Source organism: Apteryx mantelli, chromosome 12, assembly GCF_036417845.1.
Source record: "Apteryx mantelli isolate bAptMan1 chromosome 12, bAptMan1.hap1, whole genome shotgun sequence".
NCBI lineage: Eukaryota > Metazoa > Chordata > Aves > Apterygiformes > Apterygidae > Apteryx > Apteryx mantelli.
This window is the reverse complement of record NC_089989.1, coordinates 27809993-27832545: the sequence shown is the minus strand read 5'-3', so window position 1 is coordinate 27832545 and position 22553 is coordinate 27809993. Positions and strand designations below refer to the sequence as shown.

The following is a 22553-nucleotide window of genomic DNA, read 5'->3' as shown; positions in this document are numbered from 1 at the left end:
CTGGCAGTCACGGATGCGCCTCCGTGGCGTCGGATCGGAGACATCCGAGCCTTGCCAGCGCGTTTATTGGGTGTTTTCCACCGTGGGCTGGAGCAGCCCGGGGGTGTCGGGGCTGGGGATCAGGCACGGTTCGAGCGAAGCCCCGGCGCTCGAAGGCCCGGTTGCAACCCGCGGCTGAGTCCGTGCCGCTTCCCTCGCGCAGGTGCTTCTCCTGCAGGGGCCGGGCCCGGGTGCCCTGCGCCCGCTGCGACGCCAAGGGCCTCCTGCTCTGCTACGTGGAGCTGACCGTCGCCTGGTGAGTCGCAGCCGGAGCGCGTCGCCTTGCCTCTCGGTAGCCTCTTGCATAGCGCCCAGCGTCCGCAGAGGTAGTACGAAATGACAGTATTATTTGCAGTGCGGGCTTTCAAAGCATTCGGAGACCGGGAACGTGCAACCAGAGTTATTAGAACTAGGGGAAAAAAAAAAAAAAAGAAGGGTGCTCAGACCCGAGCGCTTGTGTTTTTACTGAAAATAACCAAGGATGTTAAAGTAGCCCTGTCCTCAGGGCGCACGTCCACGCGTCCCGGTGGGCATTCAGGTGCTGCACGGCTGTGCTTGACCGCGCTGGTTATGCCGCTGCTTCTCCTCCCTTTGGTGCAGTTAGGGGATTTGAATGTGCATACACAAAATCTCTGCTTCAAATAGCAGCTTTTCATGAAATTATTAATAACATAAATAGAAGAGAATTGTTAAGCTTATCTAATTAATTAAATGTTCAGAAATCACGGGCAGTGTAAGTTACTGCTCTCAGGAACGTGGCTGATGCCACAGCTTGATGCACAGGGCATTTTCCTTTTCCTTTTCCTTCCTTTTCCTTGCGGCTTGCAGTAGGCATCATGGAAAAGCAGAGGTTAAGGGCTAAAAGGAATTTTTGAAGTGCAGCCAACTTCTAGATAATGGAAGGTGAAGGGAAACGTGCGAAGCTTGAACACTTGTCCATGCGGCGTCCTTGCTGCAGATAGATAGGCTGTGCAACGGAGCATGTATTTAATATAATATTTAATGTACTATTTAGTATAAAGCTAATATTTCTAAATGGGAAAAATAAAAAGCAAGCAGTTTCAGCCTTCCCTCTTTTCCCCGCAGGAAGACCAGCATCGCCGAGTACGTTGCTGAGGAGCACCACTGGCTTCCTACATCTCTCTTCCAGGAAGTCACCGGGAAGGAACTGTTCAGTGACGAAGATCACTTGGTAAACTATAAATTAACACGATAGCTTCGTTATTTGTCTAGAAACTGCAGCACACACTGATGTATTTATGAACTTTTATCTAACCATAAAATCATTTTTGGAGGGACCGAAATCGAACCGATACACAGTAGAATTTCTCCAGGAAAGTCTTGCCGCTTTTTAGCCCAGAAAAGTTACGGCAGTTTCCAGGGGCTGTATGACATGGAGCTGCTATTGGGCCTCGCTATGTCCTTGTGAGACAGCCCAGAGACAGGTTAAGTTGTAGAAATATCTACAAGTTCACTAGGATGAACATAACAGGGACAAACCGGAGCCGTGAACCAGAGTTACGAACCACAACGCTAGGAATTCAAGGGAAATATGCTGCCCCCAAAATGCCTGCGCAACTTGGGGTGGTTTTACTTAAAGCAGGAGGAGGTGGTGGTTGGTGAGCCGTCCGCGGTGACCAGAGTGGGCCAGCATCAAGCTAGATGTGCGCGACCCTCCCCAGCTTGCTGCCGTCCTGTTCGGCTGCTGCGGCCAAGGGTGCGTTGGGCAGGTCTTCGGAGATGCTGCAACACTGCGTCCTGCCGGGAGCCCCATCAGCTCAAACGTGAATGAAACGGTTATCTCTAGAGCAGAGCTTATTAAAAACATCTGCAAAATATGTGCCAAAGAGGAGATGGACGGTGAATATTTGCACCTTGCTGTGGACTGAAATTAAAGTGCACGCATTGCAGGTTCATGAGCGTTGGTTAGAAAGCCATTTTAGAGGATCTGTAAATATGTTCTTTGCAACGTTGCGATTTTTCCAGGTGAGTCCTCTGAATTTTCCCGCGTCGGTTGTGCGGGGCATGGAGTCCTGCATTGCGCTGCATCAAATGCAGGTGTCGGCAGAGACGCGGATATTGAGACAGGTAGGTAAAAATGCCCCCGGAGATGTAGCTTCATGCAGATGGATCCCCCGGGGCATTAAAATAAGAGGTGTTCGGAGGAGACCTCTTCTCCCTAAAGGTGTGCATGAAACAGTGGTTGCTGCCCCATTGCCCTGCGCGGTGAAGCAGGGCACCTGCACTCGCTCCTCCTATCAGAGGCTGTTAAAATATCCCTTTTTCTTCTTTTTTGCAGAAGCATGCTGTTGAGCTAATTCCACTCACTAAGATTGAGTACGAATGGAAAGGGAAGGCATATTCCTTCTACGTCTTCGGTAACGAGAAGAAGGTGCACGCGGAGGACTACCCAGAAACGTGCTGCTGTTCCCTCCTGTGACGCGTGGGCAGGTCCTGCGAAGAGCTGGGGTGGGCAGACCGTCCCGCTCCACCGCAGCCTCCCGAGCTGGGGGGGGAACCGAGTCACGCTTGGCTGGCAACGACAAGTCAAAAGCTGATAAGAGAGGAGGAGTCAGGTCTTTCATTCCAAGCAGCCTTAATTCTCCATTAAAAACACACCTAGATTTAAAGCTGAAAAGGATATGCTTTGCAAAGGGATAAAATTGTTTGAAAAGGAACAGCTTTTGCCTCAGATTAAGAGAAAAAAATTTGGTCAAAGAACGAAGGTCTTTTTGCTTTAAAAATTAATTTTGGTGAAATGCATACTTTTTTTTCCTCTTATTTGTTTGATGGAGGAGGGAAGGGAATTAGGGGAAATCCATTATCTATCTCTATAAAGAACCTCAACTTTCTTGTTAAGCAGCACAGCAGATGAGTAATTATGTACTCTTCTTAGGTTAACCACATACTCTTTTCCTAATTTTTCCTGCTGTACATACAGAAAATGTCACCTACTAGTAAAGTGTAAAGACTCTGCTTTTACCAGTGCAATAGCAAACTGAGGAGCATTTCTTTAGGCCATTATTCTCTACTTGTATGAATTCTGCAGAGAGGGAAAAACGGCTTAGTACAAAGCAGCTTGGAATTGACAGTGCAAGATAGAGAAAAATTTAAAACCTTCTGTTTTTCCTTTAAAACCTTGCATTAAAATATTGTATTCAGTTTGCTAAATATACATATATATTTTTAAATCCCAAGTGTGAAATGCCCACGCTAAACTGATGGGACCATCAGCTTTGTCAGGCAGTTTCACAGAACACGAGAAAGCGGAGGATCGTGCCCTGTGATTTCTAAATGCACTTATTTTGCAGCTGTTTCTCAGGATCTGCATGGTGCGTGGTGTGAAGAACCACCCCAGGAGAAAGTGGGGAAGGAGGCAGGTTTGGGGGATCTGGGTGTCCTGAGGACAGGACATGACAACATGCATCTCGCGGGAAGAGCAGGGTCTGTGTCCCTGTGTGACGGATCTGGATGAAGCCCCCAAATCTGCTCCCGCATTGGGAAGAAAATCCTCCTTTTCTCAAATAAGAGCACTGGGTTTTTTAGCTCTGTAGGACCTGAGCTCAGACCACCGCTGTCAACCACCAAGGCTTCCCGAGCAGGACCCGACGCAGGCACCTTCCCGCTCCTCGATGCAGCTTTCCTTGATCGCCCGCTTGCAACGGCGGCTCCTTGGCACAAGGACTCCGAATTAACCTGCGGATCAGGCAGCATCAATCCTGCTTGACCTTTCTTACCGGGACTGAAATTCCCATATGGTGAATGCGAAACCACAGGCCGGTCCTTGGTGAGGAAACGCTTCCTGCAGAGACGCCGTCGCAGCTTCCTCGTCCGTCCCTTCTTGGAGGGAACCATCTTTCCTTAAAGTCCTAATTCGAAAGCCATTAGTTCAGAAAGGTGGATTTAAAGAGTTGAACTTAGCAGGACCTCTCAAAACACGTGGAGGTGAGATACAGGAGAGCTTTAGGTGCCTTTCGGTGGATGCCAAAACCACCTGTGAACCTGTAACAGCAGAGGCTGAGTAAGTGCCTCCATTGACATTTTCCTGACACTGTAAATTAAGATTTTTTGCTAGGTATTTCTCTTTGTGTTTTGCAAAAACAATAACTTTCAAGAGCTACTTTTCTTTCTTCTTTTTTTTTTTTAATTGCAATTCATCTATCAAACTGCAGCTGTTCAGATCACAGGAATTTTAGGGCCTTGAGCATTTGACTTTGCTCCTTATGGGCCTTGTTCACTCCCTGTGGTTAAAGACCGTGGGGAGAAACCAACCAACAGCCTTGGCAGCTCGTCTAAAATTTACTGTACCCTCCTGTAAGCAAGGCTAACCTGCCTTTAGAAAATAATGCTGACATATACCCTCCGCTCTGGCCTTCTGCGGTAAGTGCTGGAAGGGAGGTCAGCTTGCTCACGCTCAGCTACAACCACATCACATCATTGCTAATTGTATATATTGCTCCAGAGAGCCTGTTGTTTAATGCCTTTAAGCATAAACCATTATCCTATTCCATGGAATCTAGATTTTTCTTTGCCAATATTTTTTTTAGTAATTTGTTTTTTTTCAGTGAAAGGGGACAGTTCAGTAACAATGTTATCACAACCCAACAGGCCATTTGGTGCAGCTTTGTTTATATCGCGCTATTCACATGCATTTAAGGGTGTGAACACGCCTAAGCAGCTGTGGGTTTTTGAGCTGTGTTTTTAAAACCGCACAAAAGAATTTGACTCCTGGTAGATTTGAGTCCCCAGTATAATACGCAGAAATAAAAAAGGTAGTTTCTAAAAGTGTCTCTTCAGAAAAGCATGAAAGCCAACAGTAAACATCTAAAATACGTATAAATAGTGCTTTATAGCTGCAAATTGAATGCAGCAATTATAACAATATTTCTCAAATGTTCTACTAACATTCAACCTTTACGCATAAAGTGCAGTCCCTACCTAGAATATGCAGCTGTATTTGTAGACATATGGTACATACTGTGCTATATAGTTGTCATGAGTTTAGACAACGATGCCTGGAAATTGAAGGAAGCAGAGCTCATTAGCAGAGCAAACCTCGGGAAAGCTGACAGCGATGCGGCTCCCTGGTGACTATATTTACTCCACGTTATTTCTATACGCTCCCTTTCCAAACAGAACTTCATCCTTCTTCTTGCTCAGGTGGTCTTCCTGCTTTCCCCACAAGACCTTGGTGCATGGAGGGGGTCTGCCTGCCGGAGGACGTCTCCTAGCCTCTGGCTCCGCGCTGGATGGGCTGCAGCAGCCCTCAGCAGGACACTGTTAACGTGATTAACTCCGGCTGCGACGCAGCACAGACACGGGCAAAGAGCAGAAACTCCCCCGAGGAACACGTGGCTAACAGGCTGCATTGACACAAAATCCAATTAGGCATTTATTAAGACAGGCCTGGGCTGGATGGGAAAGAAGAGGTTGGTGTTAACAGCTCTGGACAGGCCCTGACCCCCCTGCTGTCTCGTGCCAGGGCAGAAGGAGCAAGCGGGCACGCTGATAGACTTCATTTCTTCATCCTGCTCTCCCCGGGCAGGTGCTGAAGCCCTGGTAGCTCTAACAAGGATCTACCCTTACGAGTGGCATCTGGAGCCTATGAACGCATTTAGAATGATAAAACAGTTGATTTGCATTAAAAAAAAAAAGAGAGAGAGAATTATTCTCAGTAGCTGCACAACTGAATTCAGCAGGGCCTGGAAGGATGGCGCTGGTCGGGCTGCAGCGGTGATGGAGCGGCGCTGCTCCTCGCGGGGCGACTGCAGCCAGCGCCGCGGGAGAGGGGCTTAGCGCTGTCGGCGCTGCCCGCTTTGCCCCTGCAAAAGCAGCGCTCGGCGATTCCCTCGGTGTTTTCCGCTAGCGCCCCACAGGGCTTAGTATTTTCCATTCTCTTTAAATTCTGAGCTAAATCACAGACCGACAAGGCACCCGGTTGCACCTCTGCAGCATTAACGGAGCTATTCAGGCGGCAATTTGGGTGTCCGGACGTCTGCAGAGACTCGTTCCTGTTCCCTAACCGAGAGAAGCAAATCCCTCTCCCCGTCGGAGCCCCCGTGCAGACGCACCTTGGCCTGGAGGCTCGGGCTCGTGTTGGACCAGGCTGGAGTGGCCCGGCAGCCCCCGGCGAGTGGACGAACCGCATCCCGCGGCTGTGACGTCTGCACGCCTCCCGGCCAGGCAGGGCCCCTCTCTGGGGCCGGATAAGGCGAAATCGCGCTGGTGCCTTGGAGTCCCAGGAATTCACTGTGCAAAGTACTGGGAAAACCCCCGCGCGCAGCTCCAGAGAGTTTAATGGTTAAATATACACATGGCAGCGGCAGTTTTGCTGGGCTATGAGCTTTATTAGACAAGAAGGTGTATGTGCAGCTGGTTGAAAAGCTATACAAGGGAATATTTTTCATTAAATCAGTTTTGTACAATTCAGCCTGTTCCTTCCTTTCTTTTTTGTCTGGGTGGTTTGAGAGGGATCAAACTCTTTCATTCAAATACAGTCATTTGGAAACAAACCCTCCAACATTAAAAATTTCAGGAATATTTGTTGCCCAAAGGTTCTTCCCTGAGATGTTGGGTCTGAGTTGAACCTGTTGATGAAAAAAGCAGCAGGATCTAAGGAAAACACCTGTGTTCTCCTAGACACTTGCATGGCACTCCTGCATATTGGCGGGGTAAACTGTTTTTCCCCTGCTTGTTCAAGTGGATAGGAGCCTTTTGACTACAAGAACAGCTATGGATGGCTCCTGAGACCTGGTGAGTAAGGGCAGCTCTGAAAAACAAGCTTTTTTCATAATTTATGATCATCAGCTAATTGGCCAAAGCATCTTGTTAGCTGGTTTCTCGGGCAGTAGTCACCAGCTCGCAGGCCTTAACCGTATTGCACTGCTCCCGTTCTGCCTCCTCGCGGGATGGCAGGTGCTTTAGGGAAAATGCTGCTTACCAAAGAAATGCTCCCAAGCGCGATGCAGCACGCTTTGGTTTTCTGGATGAAAGGGTATTGAAGATGCATGCTGCTGAAAAGAAAAAAGAGCTCTAATGTAAGATGCCCGAGGGGAAGGTAGGGAAGCTGAGAATAGCTGGGCCATCATGCAGTCATCAGCTCACTTATGCAGCTATTCCCTGGGGCCGCGCTGAAGCAAGGTGCAGGATTCACGTGTGCACACACATACACGCACACATGCACGTGTGGTGGCAAAGGAAAAGGCAGTGAACGAAACATTGCTCAGGTCTTCTGTAACCTCTGCTCTCAAAGCAGCACGCATTTAACAGCTATAGTAGATACTGGAAAGCAGCTCAGCCCCAGAGCTTTAGCTAGGTGGACGGTTCATGAGATGTCCCCCAGCGCGAGGCACCTGCTTGTGGGTTTGTGGGACACGCGACGGTCCCTCTGGGCAGTTCGAACGGCGCCTGGAGCCCACGCTCGCAGGCCAAGCCCAGGCTGAATAGGTCTTGTGCTTCGTGTTACTGGCTCTAAACCGTACTGGGCTGAAGGATCTTATGGTGTCTTTGCACCGCTCCAGCTGCAATCTGGTCCCATGTGCAGGCCCCGTGGTTCGTGAATGTCTTCCTCTCCTGTGGCTTTCCCTTTGGGAAGCCGGCGTGGTCTGCATGGGTGGTTTGGCACTGTCTTTCCTGACACGCTTCTGCTGCTTCCAGCTTTGACATTAATTCATTAATTCCTAACATCTGCATTGTTTGCTGGGGGGAGTGGCTCCAGGGGCTGGGTTTCATTTCTGTGAACACCGAATTTGCAGAAAACAGTGTATTCCATGGGATTGCTGGGACGAGATCATCTTTGCTCCTACCCTTTGAAAAATGGAACAAGCAATGAAAGCAGACAGTAAGTAAAACTAAAAGAAATATTTTGCATGCCATACCAACAAGTTTCTCTGATTTTACTCAGTTGCACTTCTTGATTAATGCATTCATAAGCTGAGTTTTCAAGTCATATGTTAAAAACTAACTGTTTCCAGAACTGAACGAACCCTTCTTCTACCAAATGTTAGTACGTGCATGCTCCCAGGCGGTGATTGCAGGAGCTGAAAGGGTCAGCGCGTGCCTTATGCCACATCTATGGGGCTAAAGACACTGGCACATGGTCACGTCCAGTGCAAAGTCCACTGATTGCGGTGAAACAGGTACTTAATCCTTAAAAGTGTTAACTTAACCTTAACCCTGAACCGCTGCTCCTGGGATGCTTCCTGGCTTCGTCTTTAAGGTAGGATTCTTGGAGTCCAATATAGACTGCATGGCAGGGGTTAGAGATTAACCTGGGGTTTGTTATCTTTTAACAAAATGCTGCTTAATCAAAATACCTGTCATAACGGATCTTTGATCTTATGCCTCTGGCTAGATCTTTTTCATTAGATATTAATATGGTGCATGAAGAAACTCTAATTATGTGAAACATTGCTGTCACTGATACCGCTGAAAAGTAATTGAGTTCTGAGGTTCCTTAATTTATGAATGATAGAAGCCTTGATTAGGTTTAGAAGAAATAATGATAGCACAGGAAGCCGCTGTTTAATCAAATGAAGAAAAGTAGCTGCTGGCTGCTGTGCTGAAGGCGCTGCGTGGAAGGCTGAACGCCAGCTCTGCCGGCCAAGTCGTACGTGGTGACAAAACACCGCGTGTTATCGGCTGGGTTTTGCCAAGGATGGAGGCTTTCCAGAACTTTTGGCTAAGGGCCCGATCCTAAACCCACCGAAAAATGGGAGCTTTTCCATTGCCATGGACAGGCTTTTGCTCGGTTGCGGTTTGTCGGCTGCAGTGTTTGCTACCCGCACGGCTTGCCCGGAGGGTGCGCGCGGGGGCAGAGTTGGGTGCAGTGTTTTATACGTGTCTACTGCTTGTCCATCCTGCACCTAGAATTGCCCTGTTTGCCTAAAAAAAAAAGAAAAGGCCAGACCTCTTGCAACCTGACTTTCAACCAAATGCAAGACGGTGCTTTGCCACGGGGTGGGTGGAGGTCGGTCAACGGGAGCTTTGTGGCCGGGGCTGAGCTGCTCCTGCGCCGCTCTGCCCCATGGCAACTTCACCAGCTACTTCTGTAGCTCCAGGGTGGGATCCCTGTTGCACAGAGCAAGGCCTGAAATATCTGATGAGTAACAGCCCAAGCGCTGAATTTCCTGGCTTTGGTCAAAGTGCATCTCAGGCTCATTGTTATTTTAAAGCGGAGCTATGTGTCCGTGTTTATGCACTATTGTGATTTCCAACAACATCGCCATGGCAACAAGCGTGGTGTTGATCTAATTGCTCCGAATTTGGGATATTTATAACCTGGTCATTTAAACCATTTCCACTGGACTGCAATATGGGACTCATGCTCTTATCTCCAGTTTTTGTTGAAGAAAGGTTATCGCTTAACATTTACACATTAAAAATAGGTGTTCGGGTTCTCTTGGCCATGTGCATAGAAATCTAGTTCAATTTAGAACTAAAAGAATTTAATTTTTTTGTGTGATATAATAGTTAAAATAAGAACCTGGGAGTTCAAGCTTCCAGAATATTTCTCTGCAAAAATCCTTGGAAAACCAGCCCTCCTCCCTCTTAGTCCTTTTCCCGCGTGCATGCTGAGGACAGCACTGGCTCACCTTCACAGGGCAGTGCAGGCCTCAACGAGCTAGGGAAAAGGAGCCCTCCATGAAAGCGTGCAAAGCCCTTTCAATAATTAAAGGTTTGCAAAAGCTGCATTTTCTGAACGAGGAATTCACAGCATTTCCAGTGATACCCGTATTTCCTTTTCTTCCTTACTGGACAAATGCACGTGGGCAATCCGAACTGCCATGCCTTAGCCCACATCCCGCTGTCTTGGCTGGGTTGATTTCTCGGGGAATCGGGAGCGAACCTCGGCCCCCGTCTCGCCAGCTAGCGCAGCGAGGCGGTGGCCACGTCCGGAGACGGATCTCCAGGCAGCTCAGCTCCCGTGACTCTCTGCAGACTTCCACAGGTGGGGGGGGTTTATCTACCTTAACGCAAGGGTGTAGAAATTACGGGTCGAGTTCTGAGCTAAAGGTTAGCAAAAAGGCAGCTCCTCTTGTGCCAAGGCAGGGCTCTAAGGAAGGCAGAGGGCCCTTCTACCCGGGCGTCTAGTCCTCTCCGCCGGCAAACGAGAGCTCCCGGACAGGTGCCCCACTCGCGGACACCCGTGATCTCCGCTGGGAGCCCCCTCCCCAGGGACAAGGCATCTTACTGATGTACTTTTTTTCCCGAGAAAGCCCGCTGCAGCGCTCGGCGCTCGGCGCTGAGCCGAGCTCCTCGCTCCTCCAGCCCAAGGACGGCCGCGTCTTCTGCCCCAGGAGCACGGCATTTCACATGAGGCGTGTGGCTGCTTGTTTTCCTGGGAAGGAATAACGGCGCGATTAATTTAGCCTCCTGGAAGAATGGAGAACGGTCCCGGAAGAAAAGCCCAGTAAATCAGGGTGATGGATGAGGGCCCTCGGCGTCCTCCGCGCTCGGGGCTGCGCGCTGCTGCTAGCCTGGCGTTGCCGGCCTCTTCCCGTGCTCCTCTCTTTTACAGGCTGAAGCTTCGTAATCAGCCACTGTGATATGAAAGATCACTGGATAAAAGGCCTCTTAATAAAAGGGATTGTTCCTTTGTTAGGAAGCAGGAGCAGCGATTGTTGAAACCGGCTATTTTTAGGGCAGTACCTAGGGAAACAGCCCACAGATGTCCCATGAACAGAATCGAAATAAGTTGGAAGCTTTCAGAAAAGGCGGTTGCTTAACGACTGGAGGGTCATTACCGTTCAAAACGAAGACTGACCTTTCAAAGACACCAAGAGATTCCGGCATTCAACTCTCATATGTTTAATGGGACCTGGACACAAAAGTTTGGGCAATTTTGAGCTCTTCAGCTATAGCTTCTTATCCGCTTTCCAAACAACGCATCCGGATCTTTGGAAAGACCCTGATGCCGTCTTCCTGCAGGTGCACGCTGTGCCGTGCGGTGCCGTGCGGCTGGCGGCGTGCTCCTGCGGGCTCAGCCGGAGGCCAAGGCAGCTCCTGACCTTCAGGGCGTGCGATGCCTGGAGCCCTCTGCCCCCCGGGGGCACCGTGGGAGCCGAGGGCACGGGGGTTTTGCCATCCACGCCGGGTGCCAGTATTGCTCCGTTTTGGCATGGGGATGGCGCTCGTGGAAGGCAGGGTGGAGGGAAACGGCAGCGCGTCCTGCCGCCTACGGGTCTGCTGCAGCTTCTTGGTCTCCGCAGGCTCCATCTCTCCTCCGTGACGCCCCCCCCGTGCTGTCGTTCCTCTGTGCTACAGGTGCCCTGGAGCTGGACGCGGAGCCCGGACGTCCCCAAGAGCCTCCGGCCCCCTGGAATGGCTGGGAATGGGCTGTCCCAGACAGAGGTATCTATGCGGCACCAACTTCTTGTCTTTACGGCAGCTTGCATGCACGAGACTTGTTTCCGCGCTATCCCAAGGACAAATAGCGCCCGCCTAAGCCAGGGTGGGCAGCGCGGGAAACCCTCCCTGCGGCACGCTCCCGCTGTGGTCCGTGTCCGCCCGGCTGGGGAGCGACATCTCCTTGGGTTAAGCCTGGCCTGAGTTCCTCTGCTGTCCTTTCGCCCAGGAGGAGAGGAGCCGCCGCCGATGCCTGTCTGGGACGCGCCGCGATGGCCGGCCGAGCACAGCCGCGGGAGCCTGGCCGCCGCGCCGAGGTGAGCTGCGGCTCTTGGGAAAGCAGCGCCGTGCAGCCCTGCTTGTCGCCTTCATTTCGCTCCCAATTTTCACCTTGAATTTCAGGGGAAAACTTTTTTTTTTTCCTTTTGCACACAAAGCAAAAGCAGCACTTTATCAGACCTGGCGGGGGCGGGTGGGAGGCTGTTCCCGCTCGTTTTCTGCATCTGCACAAAGCTTCAGACTGGATATCCCATGGCATTATGTTTTTCAACCTTAATGGGGGGGGGGGGAAATAATCGCAGGACATGGTGACCTGCCCAAAAATCTCAGAAACACAGTCTTGAAATGACAGAAAAGCAAATAAGCAAACATAGGAGCTTTGAATTCGATAGATGCCCGATAAATCAACATCTGATCCAAGAAAAAGGAGTCTAAAGGCTCAGGAATATTTGTGGAGAGCAAGTGTGTTTTAAATTTCCTCTGGATAGCATTGAACTTGGGATTAACCTATGCGCCAAGGGCGGAGGCGCTGCAGCGAGAGCGGTCAGGACCCAGGTCTGCCCCAGGGAACCGGCACGGCTTTGGTCCCGCTTGCAAACAAAGCTGGGAGGGTTTTGGAGAACCAGCTTTCAGGGTCACCTTTTCCTGTTTGCAAGGTCTCTGCTCATGTGAGATGACAGGCAGGTTGCTGATTTGCAGCCTGCCAGGTCCCATCACGCTCATCTTGTGGAGTGGCTCTCCTCTATCCCGCCTGCCGAAGGCGAGGGTTTGCACACCCGCGGATTTGTTTTAGGCCTCTCTCTCTAATAATGATCTGGTTGATATTGCATGGGGATATTTTTAAGGATGCCAACCTCTTTCTTTATTCTGTAATAAAAAAATGGTGCTGGCAGTGATTAGTGTAAAAGATGTGGGTGCTCCCAAATGAGCTCCACTCCTTTTTCGTTTTTGCAGCATATTGAATGTTTCTAGCTAATTCTTATAAAAAAAAAAAAAAGGTTAGGAGCTGAAAACCTGCTGCATTTCTGTTAACGCTCAGCATCCCCCCGATGACGGAGGAGGCGGCCAGGACAGCCCTGCTCAGGTTCCTTAACTCCAAATGCTGCTACGGGAGCAAGGCTGCGGGCGAGCTGGTCATCCAGGAGCTGAAGCAGCTGACCGTCTACCGCGTGAGTCCATCCCCCCGCCGCGCCGGCTCCTCTCTCCTGAGCCACCGGCATCGTTTCCAGTCTCATGGGGACATTGGGCCGTGAAGAAATGGCTTTGGTTGTACTTTAGGTGTGGTCATGCAAGTGCTCTCCAAGGGAAATAATCTACTTAAGGGTTAACGACAGGCTTTTTTAAGGGAAAAGTCCTTCTTCCTGTGTAGGACAACATCACCTGGCACAACCCCTGAAACACTCCTCTTCTTGCAGCTTAGTTTTGCCCAAAGAGGCCATTTCCTTAGGAAAATCGGAGGTAGCTGCTGTTTAGCTTGTAATTTTGGTCGCGTGCAAGCACAGAGCGCGAGCTGCGATGCCACGTGTCCTCCCCCAGCGGCAACCGTCTTCCTGCAGGATTTAATTCCCCAGGAAGTGCGCGGAGCTTCGTTCCTCCTCGCCGTTCCCCTGCAAGTGGGAAATGCCCGTTGCAGATCTGGTGCTTGCCATGGCTAACAGCGCTGGGAACGTCCCTGGACGAGCACGTTGGGGCAGAGATGCTTCGCTGCTCGCGGCCGAGGTTATCCAGAGCGCGCTCCAGGGCTTCGTGTCAGCTGGCCCTTCCCTAAAAAATAAGCCACGGGATTCTCTGCATAATGGGAAAACACGCTTTTGCTGTGAAAATGCCAACCAGCTTTTCTTAAGCAAGTAGTACGTGGAGCTGGGTCTTGGCAATATTTTCAGGCTCTTCTGTTAGCAAGTTGGGGTTAAAATGTAAGCGGTTCCTCTCCGTGGCTTTTCTCTCCTAGTATCGGCTGGAGACCTTCCACGAATCTCGGCTGAGCGAGTGGGCGTTCGAGCCCTTCCCGCGTGAGTGATGCCCGCGGGGCGGCGCGGGGGCTCTGCAGCCTGGGGGTCTGCAGCGCCCGAGCCTCCTCTTCCTCCTCCTCCTCCTCCTCCTCTTCCTCTTGCAGCGGCCGGGCGGCCCCGCGGAGCAGCGCCGCTGCCCGGACCCCCCCGGCTCCCGGCGCCCCCGCCGTTCCGGGAGCGCACCCGGAGGCTCCGGCTGCCCCACGCCGCCCTGGTCAAGGTAACGGCGGCGCCGCTGGCGCGGGGGCTTCAGGGCGCGGGGGTGTCCCGCATCCCGGCGTGCCGCCCCGGCTCTGCGCCCGAGAGGGAGGGCGCCTGCCTGCCTGCCCGCACCACTCTGCGGACTCCCCCCCCATTAAATTCCTGGGGAAATGCTCAGAATTTCCTTTTCCCCGGCGTTTTATTCATTAAGAGTTTGAGGACAAATTTTGCTTCGGCCTTCTCAGGCACCAGGACTGCATGATTTCCCTTTTCTCTTTATTTCCTTTCCCGCATCAGCAGCGCATCTGTTTGCATGACGTCCCCCATTTGGCTTTTGGCACGTCTACAGCGGGCCAAATTATTTTACTTTTTAAGTGAAATTCTGAATAAAGAAAAAAAAAGACTTTCCATTGACAGCACTAGATATACATTCAGTAATTATTATTTATTGTTTGTTTTATGCTCTTACAGCCCAGTTTTAGGGGATTGGGACTGTCCCGTCCGGACGGGGATGGTGCCGCGGGCTCGGCTGCAGCAGGAGCGTGTGCGCAGCGCGAGCTGGCCCGAGCCCCATGGAAGCTCGGCAAATAACCGTTTTTCTGGTTTCAGGAGTGCCACGGATGCCACGGGCACGGCCGGTCCAAGTGCAGCGTGTGCCACGGTGCGGGCTGGGTACGGAGCCGCGAAAACCTTCTGCCAGGCGTTTCCTGCTTTTTCTCTTCCTTTTACGTTTGGGTTTCACCTGCAGAACTGCAGCAAGCGCTGTCATGTAACTGTGCTTGTTATGTGGGCTGGAAGCCTGGAAGAAAATTCTGTTAAACTCCAAATTCCTCACAGCAAACCCTGAGTGTACGTCTTGCTCAGCCCAGCTCCAGCTGGGGCTTCCGGGGTTTCCAGGCGGAGGCTGTGAAATCCTGCCCCGTTGGCAGAGACCTGCAGCAGCTCACCCCATTTTTGACCGATGATAACCTACGTGTTATAATGAGGGGAGGAAAAGGAGAATTTGCTTCTGCGCTATTGAAACAAACCTTAGACGTAAAATAGAGTGAATTGTTTGCTGTCTTTCAAATGCTCAGTCCTGTATTCAGGGTTTCCGAACGGAAGAGTAGCCTTAGGCCAGGGGTGCAAGTGCAGCCGCGGGTCCGGCCTCCAGTTTGCTCTTCTGCGCGGGTATTCCCAGAAACTGCCAAATGATGTGTTGTTATTGCAGACAAGATGCAGACTGCTGCTTAAAGCTGATCTCATTAAACACAAATACTTAAATAAAAAATACTACTAACTACATGAATAAATAAAAGTAGAAAAATATATATCTAAGAAAAAAGGCATTTCATCTTAGAACGCATCCGATCGATTGATATCGCTAGTGAATTTGACCGAAACACCTAAGCAGTCTAGAGTTACACTTTGTGAGCTATTTCATATACTCACTTGCAAAGCACCTACTTGGCATGATGTTGTCCTCTGCAAGGCTGAATTAGCAAATCTGCTGATTATGGGCGTGAAAACTTTTGCTCTGTAAACCCGACACCTTCTTATCCTAGCAGTCGCAACCTATTTTAACGCGTCGGTGTGCTTGCAGACGCGGTGCGTGACGTGCAAGGGGTCTCGGCGGAGCCTCAAGCAGCAGAAGAGGTGCCAGCTCTGTTCAGGCACAGGTCGCAAGAGGTAGGATGGGCTCCGCTGCTCTTCATCGATTCGGGCTCTCATCTTTGGTTTTAACGTCTGTTATTCATGTTGTATGTCCCACTTTCAGCATTCAGAAACCACGCTGGTGTCCCAGACTCATGAGATATATTGAAACTTTGGAAAATGATATTTTCTTTGGCTCTCTTTTTCCCATGTTTTTTTACCTTTCTGTTACAAGGCTGTCACGTCTCCTGTCTTTTCTTGGAAACTGGAGACGCTTTGGGTTTTCTAATGAGAGCAGAGCTTCTCAGCGCTCCAGGAGCTGAGGCGGAAAATAGGCTCCAGCTCTCTCCGGGCTCGTGCTGAACCTCCAGCCAGCAGCGCTGCCCGCGGGTTTTGCTGGGCGCAGCGTGGCCTACGGCGCGGCGAGCAGGCGGAGGGAAGGAGAAGACCCTCGCGAGACTTCGCCAAGCCTGTCCACGGCAGCGGAAGCCTTCGCATCGATTTTTGCAGGCTGCTCTTTAGGTTCCGTCTCCGCAGAGAGTCGTCTGGGGCTTGGCAGGTTTCGGAGCTGCTGCAGCTCGGAGAATTACCACCCTATTGCTTTTCCAAGCGTGAAGCCTAACGGGCTTAAAATGATCTTTAAGCGACAAAAAAATAGGGCCCTGTTCTAAAACTATTTTGTTTATGTGGCTCCACTAAATTTAAAACCACAGAGATGGTATCGTGCATAATCACGGCAGTCATTTTAAAGCATGACTCCACCGGGGCTAATGATGGCTTGAAGAGCCTTAATGAATCAGTTGTTAACCGCTGCTAATCTGTGCTGCACCGATGCAACCCAAACGCTCCATGCACAAACACATGCCTCCTGCATCTGCTCGGAGCACAGCTAGCAGCGCCTTTGACCGACGCGCGGCTTCCCGCCGCGGTGCAGGGAAATTGCCGTTATCCTTAATTAGATGTACAAATACATTCTTTGACTAATTCCACATTTACAAATAGATTTGCAGCTGGCATTAGTCATTTGTTTTTCCCAACCGATATGCCGTATCCCTTGAGTCACAGACCCGGGGAAGACGTTATGCGCAGTGCATGCGGTATTATTAACTCCTCCAACAGCTGGCACAGCTGAGCTAAAGAAATAGCCTTAAAATCGCCTGCAGCTCTGCAGGCCTCTGAGGGCGGACAGCTCGGATGCTGCTTAAAATCTTTGCTCTTGCCTCAAAAGGTGTAATACCTGTTCCGGCCGGGGCAGCAAGACTTGTGCGATGTGTCAGGGAGAGAAAAAGCTCCAGCATTTCAAACAGCTGGTGATAACCTGGTGAGTAGCACAGCTGTTCATAGCTGTCGTTTTTATTCCTTGCCTGCCCCAGCGGGTACGTCCTAAGTGCTTTCCCACCTTTTGACGAAACGCCTTCCACCAGCCCTTCTGAAGGCCTTCACTTTTCAAAATCCAGAACCTGCCCGTCCTCACAGCGGCCTTGCGCTGGGGAATTGCCCCGGAGATGCTCGTTGCACTGCCGGGGTTTGGGGGCCACCGCTGGGGAAGGCGTCGCAGACCCAGCCGGCACCAAAGGCAACGCCGCCGGCAAGAAAAGAGCTAATAGGTCTAGAAGTTATTCTGAAAGCTGATCACCATGAAGATCCGATTTCTGGATTACGTAGGCAGGAATCATCCGTGGCTGCTGAATATACGAGGTTGTTAAGAAACTGATGCGGGAGAGCACAAAGATTAGGAAGGCGTTATCACGGTCCTCAGAAACCAGGGAGCACTCGAGCACTGCTCAGGCATTTAGGAACGTTTTGGTAGACGGCTCCGTGTCTCATAAAGAACCGCTGAGCGTTTGTTCCCCCTCCCTTACAGGAGGAACAACGTCTTTGAATTTGTTTCTGCGCATCAGCTGGACCTCCCAGGAGAGCTGCTCAGCAGAGTCAACGGGGAGAACGTGTTCAGGGACGAAAACGTTCAGGTGAGCGTGGGTCCCGTCCCACAGACCCAACCCCTTCCCCCTCGGAGCCTCTCGGGGAGCTCATCCTGCCGATGAGGACTTGCCCAGCCAGTTTTGGGCCTGGGATTCAGCGCCCAGGAGCTGCTGACGGCAGCGGCTGCTCTGTCCGGGCTTTTGCGGGGATCAAAAGCCACGGAGCCCTTCAAGCAAAATGCTAATCAAGTGCTTGGCATTTGCTCTCTTTCGCTCCTCTAAATGCGGGGCTTCCAGAGGGAATCTTCCTCCTTATACCACCAAAAGCGTGGGGGAAGCAGTCCGGAAATGACTGAAATGCAGCATTTCCTCCCCTTACAGCCACTTCCATATTTGTGCAGTTCTCAGTCCAATTTTTGTTTACGTGAGTGTAAACGAGTGAGGATTTAACTGTGCCTTTTTATTATTTATTAGTTGTTTTGCAGTGGCCTGCAGAAACTTTAGTCATGTACTAAGGCTCTGAGCTAGGCGCCCTGCAAGCACGGACCAAACGGCCCCGGAGAGCTATTACTCAGTGTCATGCCTCTCTGGCAAGGATTTTGCAACTGGTGCTGCAGAATCCTGCTGGGATTTGTATGATGCTTTTGCATCTGAGTCACTCTTCCACAAATGCTTCAGATCTGAAGGCCTGTGGGTATTGAAATCGGTGCGACCTTAACATAAACGGCTATCACTCATGACTAACTAACTCTGACAGGTTTTGCCGCAAGCCCAACATTTCTTCTGTAAATTGCCCACGCGCTGGGGAAAACAGAGAGGCTTTGCACAAAACCCTTCAGGTTTGACTTGAAACTCTTGGATCAAGGCGAGCACGAATCCCCTTGGGACGTCGTTTCTATAGAGTCGCCCAGCGGCAGGCTTTAATCCGAGGCTGGAGAGCAGCAGCTCCTTCCAGCAGCAGCCCTTCTCCACGAGAAGATCGCTAGCCTGGTCCCTACGTTGGGCACTCGTGCATTTTTCTGACTGGGGTACCGTGGTGGGACGGACGTGTCCTTGGGGCTTAGCACGTATTCTGCATTATTCCATTTTGCGCCCGGGTCCTTCCTTCCTTGTGCGTTTGATGAGGGGTGGAATGAATGTGTTTGTGCCGGACGAGCAGGGTGGCCGGGTCTCTCCGCTCCAGGTGTACCCCGTCGCTGACTTCCCCGAGCCGGAGATCTGCCTGGCCTCGCAGCGAGCCGTCGCCGAGCACAGCGCCGCCTTCGCCGCCTCCTCCCGCATCCTGCAGCAGGTGAGGGGCAGCCGGGGCGAAACCCCCGGGAAACGGCCCGCAGCCTCCGGCCCTCAAAGTTTGCTGCTTACGCTAATTGTGGTTGATTAGCGAGCTCGATTAGGCACAATAAGATGCTGAGGTTAATCACCAACTTTTTGTTATTTATTTAGAGGTGATTTTCAGCAAACAGAAAGGAAATTTTTAAGTGAAATAGCAGGGAAATCATTTTTCAGGAATGGATTGAACGATGAAGGAGATGATTGTGGTTATCACTGTTCCTTTTACCTTTTCAAAGCTCTGGCAAACATTATTTATTATCACTATTTATATCTGAGGAGCTAATTTTGAATAAACATTAGGATTCCCTTCAGTCTGATTCTTGCTAGAATATGGTGATCGCTGTTGCTCCTATTAGAAAAGTAATTACAAATGCAAAAGTTTAGCTGGAACATACTGTCTTTTCACCTACAGGAAAGATGAGGTTTCACGCTAAAAATACAAGTAAATTCAGAGACCAAAATAAACTTAAAGGGAGGTGATCTGAATTTCCACGTGGTCTCTCAAAGCCAGCTCTTTGGCAAACTCCAGTCTTCCAGCTTAATTCCAGGCTACGATTTCCACTTCTCAGTGGCAAAAGCAGTTTGTTCGCTAGGCTGACACACACCGCCCAAAGCACCCTGCAGCTGTACGGGAGAGCAGGTGCCGAAAGTCTCCCGCAGTGCCAAATCCCCAGCACCACGTGCTGTTTACTGAGGTCTGGGCTGCGTTCTGCCGGCACTTTCCCCATCGCCTGATTTTTCACCCCTTCTGCTTGTTGTTGGCTAAAGCTCCTCTGCTTAATAATCAGCATCTTTTGCAAAAAGAAAACGCTCTTCTTGCTCATTTGCTTGGCTGCTTCAGTCCTGGTTTCTTATGAAGTCGGCCATATGTTGGAAGTAAATATCAGGCCCGTAAATATTCCCTTGGCTTCGGGCGGCCAGAGCCTGGCAGATTTTGCTGGCTTCGTCGAGCTTTGTTTAAAACTAGGACTTTGTGCGTAATTGCAACAAGAAATTAGGATGAGGAGGGACGTCCGGGCATCGTCACTCGGCGGGAGCGGCGGGTCGCTGCTCGGTGGCCTCCCGCAGCCCCTCGCTGCAAGAGCAGACGCGGCCGCGCGGCCGGCGCGGCGTTGGCTTCCCGCGGCGCTAGGTGGCAGCGACTTGTCGCGCTCGGGGCGAGAGGGACCCACGGGGGGAGCTGCGGGTCTGCGCATCGCTCCGGCCGAGGGGATGGGAAGAGGCTCCGGTGTCCGGGGGCCAAGGGCGGCACATCTGGCCCCGGACAGGGGGATTTTTGCTGCCGCGTTGCGGGGAAGGAGCTGGAGTTTCAGATATCCCGGTGTTTCTGCTGGTGCGGGAAAGCAACCCGACGTGCTGCCGTCGCTCATCGCTTCCCTTTTGTATTTTACCGTGCAAGTCTCCAAGTGGCTGCGTCAGGCTGAGCACGTAGTATATTTGTGCTGGTGGCTTTCCTGTCTGATCGGGTAGGAAAAATTCACCAAAACTTGCGTTTGGTTCACGTTAGGAAAAGGCGAGAATTGCTGAACTCATTTTGCACAGAAAAGAGGGGAACGAAAGGGGGATCTGCAACGCGGGAGGTAACGTGTCGCCGCAGGGTTGGCACCGAGCCGCCTCGCGGCGCCTCGTCTGCCGTGAATAATAATTGCCGGATTAGCGGAGCCGAGAGCGGCTCCTCCCCGCTGCCGGCAGCGAGGCGGGCGAGCGGCAGGGGTTAAATCTGCAGCAGTCCCTGCCGCAGCGCGGCGCACGGTGCACGGCGCACGGCGTCTGCTGCAGCCCCGCGCTCCGCCGGCGCGCGCCGTGCCGCGGCTCAGGCCTCCGCACCGCTCGCCGTCCTGCCCCCGTCAGCCCTGCAACGCCGCCGCCGCCGCGCTTAAAGCTTGCGGAGGAACCTGCGGCCGCGTCGCAACTGCTCAAAAGCTGCTGTAGCCGGAGGGTTGCACGGCTGCCCGAGCAGCAGCGCGACGCTTGCAGCGAGCTCGCCCTTGCCCAGCACTTCGCTTCTCCCCTTCTTGCTAAGCAGCAGCTGTCTCGGACCTGCACCGCTTACGGCTAAAACCTTGCGGTTGTTTTTTCTTTCTTTTCCTTTCTGCATACGTTGCTCTAAAAAGAGACGCGGCGTCTGCTCCAAACTCCGCTCGTTAGCTTCGAGCTTGTCATGACGTTTTCTTTGCCCAGCGTCAGACCATCGAGCTCATCCCCGTCACGGAGGTTCGCTACCGGCACGCGGGGAAGCCTTACGCCTGCTACGTCTACGGGCTGGAGGAGGAGGTGCACGCGGCGGACTACCCCGCGCGCTGCTGCCGCTGCGGCTGCTGCTGCGCCTGCGCCCTGCTCTGAGCCGGCGCTGCTCCCGGCACGCTCCTCCGGCCGAGGCCGGGCGCTCCAGGCCGCAGGCAAGGGACTGGGAGCCGCGTGGCGAGGGGGCACGGAGGCAGGACACGGCTCCCCTCCCCTCGCGTGGCGATTCCCCCAGCGCACCGGTTCCCCTCTCGCTGCATCGTCAAAACGACAGGTATTGGCAAAAGCATCTTCAGTCCCAATGTGCAATTTATGGCGGGGACCTTTCTTCCTTCCCCCGTTTTATTTATGATTTTTTTTTCCAAGTTACTACACAGTCTGCAGCGATATACTTCAAAATCTATTAAATCATCAAGCCTGACTTCACAGGGTTTGATTTCGGCGTGGCCGGACCGGCGGTGCCCCGGCGTGAGCGTCAGCGCGGCAGAAGGCAGCGCCGTGCCAGGGCCGAGGCGGCGCGCGACGCTCTGGCAGCCCGGGGCACCGGCGGGAATCGCCCGGCCGGGAAACGCGGCGTCTGCGCAGCCCAGGTTTGCGTCTCCCGAGGCCGGTTTGGCCCAGGATAAAAGCGGGAGCGATGAGGAGCTGGGATGGTTTCCCTGCTTTGCCACCAAGCGCTGCCGGCTGGGGAGAACATCCAGTTCTGGGTCCCGAAGCAGAAAATGGGTAGTGGCGTAACAGCCTGGAGAAGGCTTTTCTGCCAGGGCTTGGGGTTTTTTTTCTTTTTTCTCACCCATCTTGCAACATTTCTCTTAGAAAATGTTGGAAACAAAAGCTCAGGCGAACCTCAGATCACTGGGTTTAAGGCTAATTCTAGCACTTCGGTTTGCAGCGTGAAGCTTGAGAAGCCGAAGCAAACAGACCCTAAAAAGCTACAGAAAAGTGCAAGCAAAGAGAAAGCCATCAACACTCATATTTAAAAACAAACCAGAGCTCTCCTCCTCCCGCAGGGTTTATTATTTTTTTTGATGTAGTTCTCACGCCGTTTGGGGCCTAACCGAGGGTGTTTGCAGGGGTGGCGTTGGCAGCAGCGGCAGGCGGCTGCGCCGGGCCGGGCTGCGCTTGCTGCACCCCGGCTCCGTGTCTGCTGTCGCAAAGAAGGCTGAGACGGATGAAGCTCAGTGCGCCGATTCCTGCCCGTTTGGGGCCGGGAGCCGCCCCTGCTCCGCGGAGGTGACGAAAACCCGGCCATTCCTGGCATTTTTTTTTTGCTAGAATTTCAACTATATTTAGCTTAAAAATAAATAAATTCTTGGCTCGGGCGCGCTTTTTCATGCCTGATGAATTACCAGACCTCCTTTCACAGGAAACTGTAAAATTCCTCGGGGCGATAGCTTGCCTCTACCCCGGCTAAGGAAAACAGAGCCGGCGCACACGCACCGCCCGCCGGCTCGCGCGCAAATGGCTTCGCTCTGAGAGCGAGCTGCTTATTAGCAGCATTAATAACGACACCGCTGCGCTTCTTGTTAACATTGCACGAGAATGAGGA

The 22553-nt window shown here is 51.9% G+C and overlaps 1 protein-coding gene and 1 long non-coding RNA gene across 4 annotated transcripts; both read left to right on the top strand.

The window, feature by feature from the left end:
* Window positions 1-1141: 1141 nt before the first annotated feature.
* LOC136993223 (uncharacterized) lies at window positions 1142-2648 on the top strand. The gene is made up of 3 exons (XR_010885443.1): window positions 1142-1231; window positions 2026-2127; window positions 2339-2648. It is a non-coding gene; the product is annotated as an uncharacterized lncRNA (long non-coding RNA).
* A 10062-nt stretch (window positions 2649-12710) lies between these two features.
* Window positions 12711-21165, top strand: SSUH2 (ssu-2 homolog). 3 transcript variants are annotated; one of them, XM_067303667.1, is made up of 9 exons: window positions 12711-12833; window positions 13613-13673; window positions 13778-13893; window positions 14484-14546; window positions 15457-15542; window positions 16735-16827; window positions 17371-17476; window positions 18612-18719; window positions 20942-21165. In XM_067303667.1, exons 1-9 carry the CDS (start codon window positions 12714-12716, stop codon window positions 21101-21103), a joined length of 915 nt encoding a protein of 304 aa, XP_067159768.1. In that variant the 5' UTR covers window positions 12711-12713; the 3' UTR covers window positions 21104-21165. The 3 variants fall into 3 exon arrangements, with proteins under 3 accessions (XP_067159768.1, XP_067159766.1, XP_067159767.1); XM_067303665.1 differs by having other exon boundaries at window positions 12714-12833; window positions 20875-21016; XM_067303666.1 differs by lacking the exon at window positions 20942-21165 and adding an exon at window positions 19173-19237 and having other exon boundaries at window positions 12714-12833.
* Window positions 21166-22553: the final 1388 nt, after the last annotated feature.

Excerpts from the sequence above, each read along its gene's own strand:
- SSUH2 (XM_067303667.1), top strand. The coding sequence starts at position 12,714 with ATGACGGAGGAGGCGGCCAGGACAGCCCTGCTCAGGTTCCTTAACTCC. Across the intron at positions 12,834-13,612 it reads AGCAGCTGACCGTCTACCGC|TATCGGCTGGAGACCTTCCA; the intron begins GTGAGTCCATCC and ends TTTCTCTCCTAG. Across the intron at positions 18,720-20,941 it reads CCTCCCGCATCCTGCAGCAG|CGTCAGACCATCGAGCTCAT; the intron begins GTGAGGGGCAGC and ends TTCTTTGCCCAG.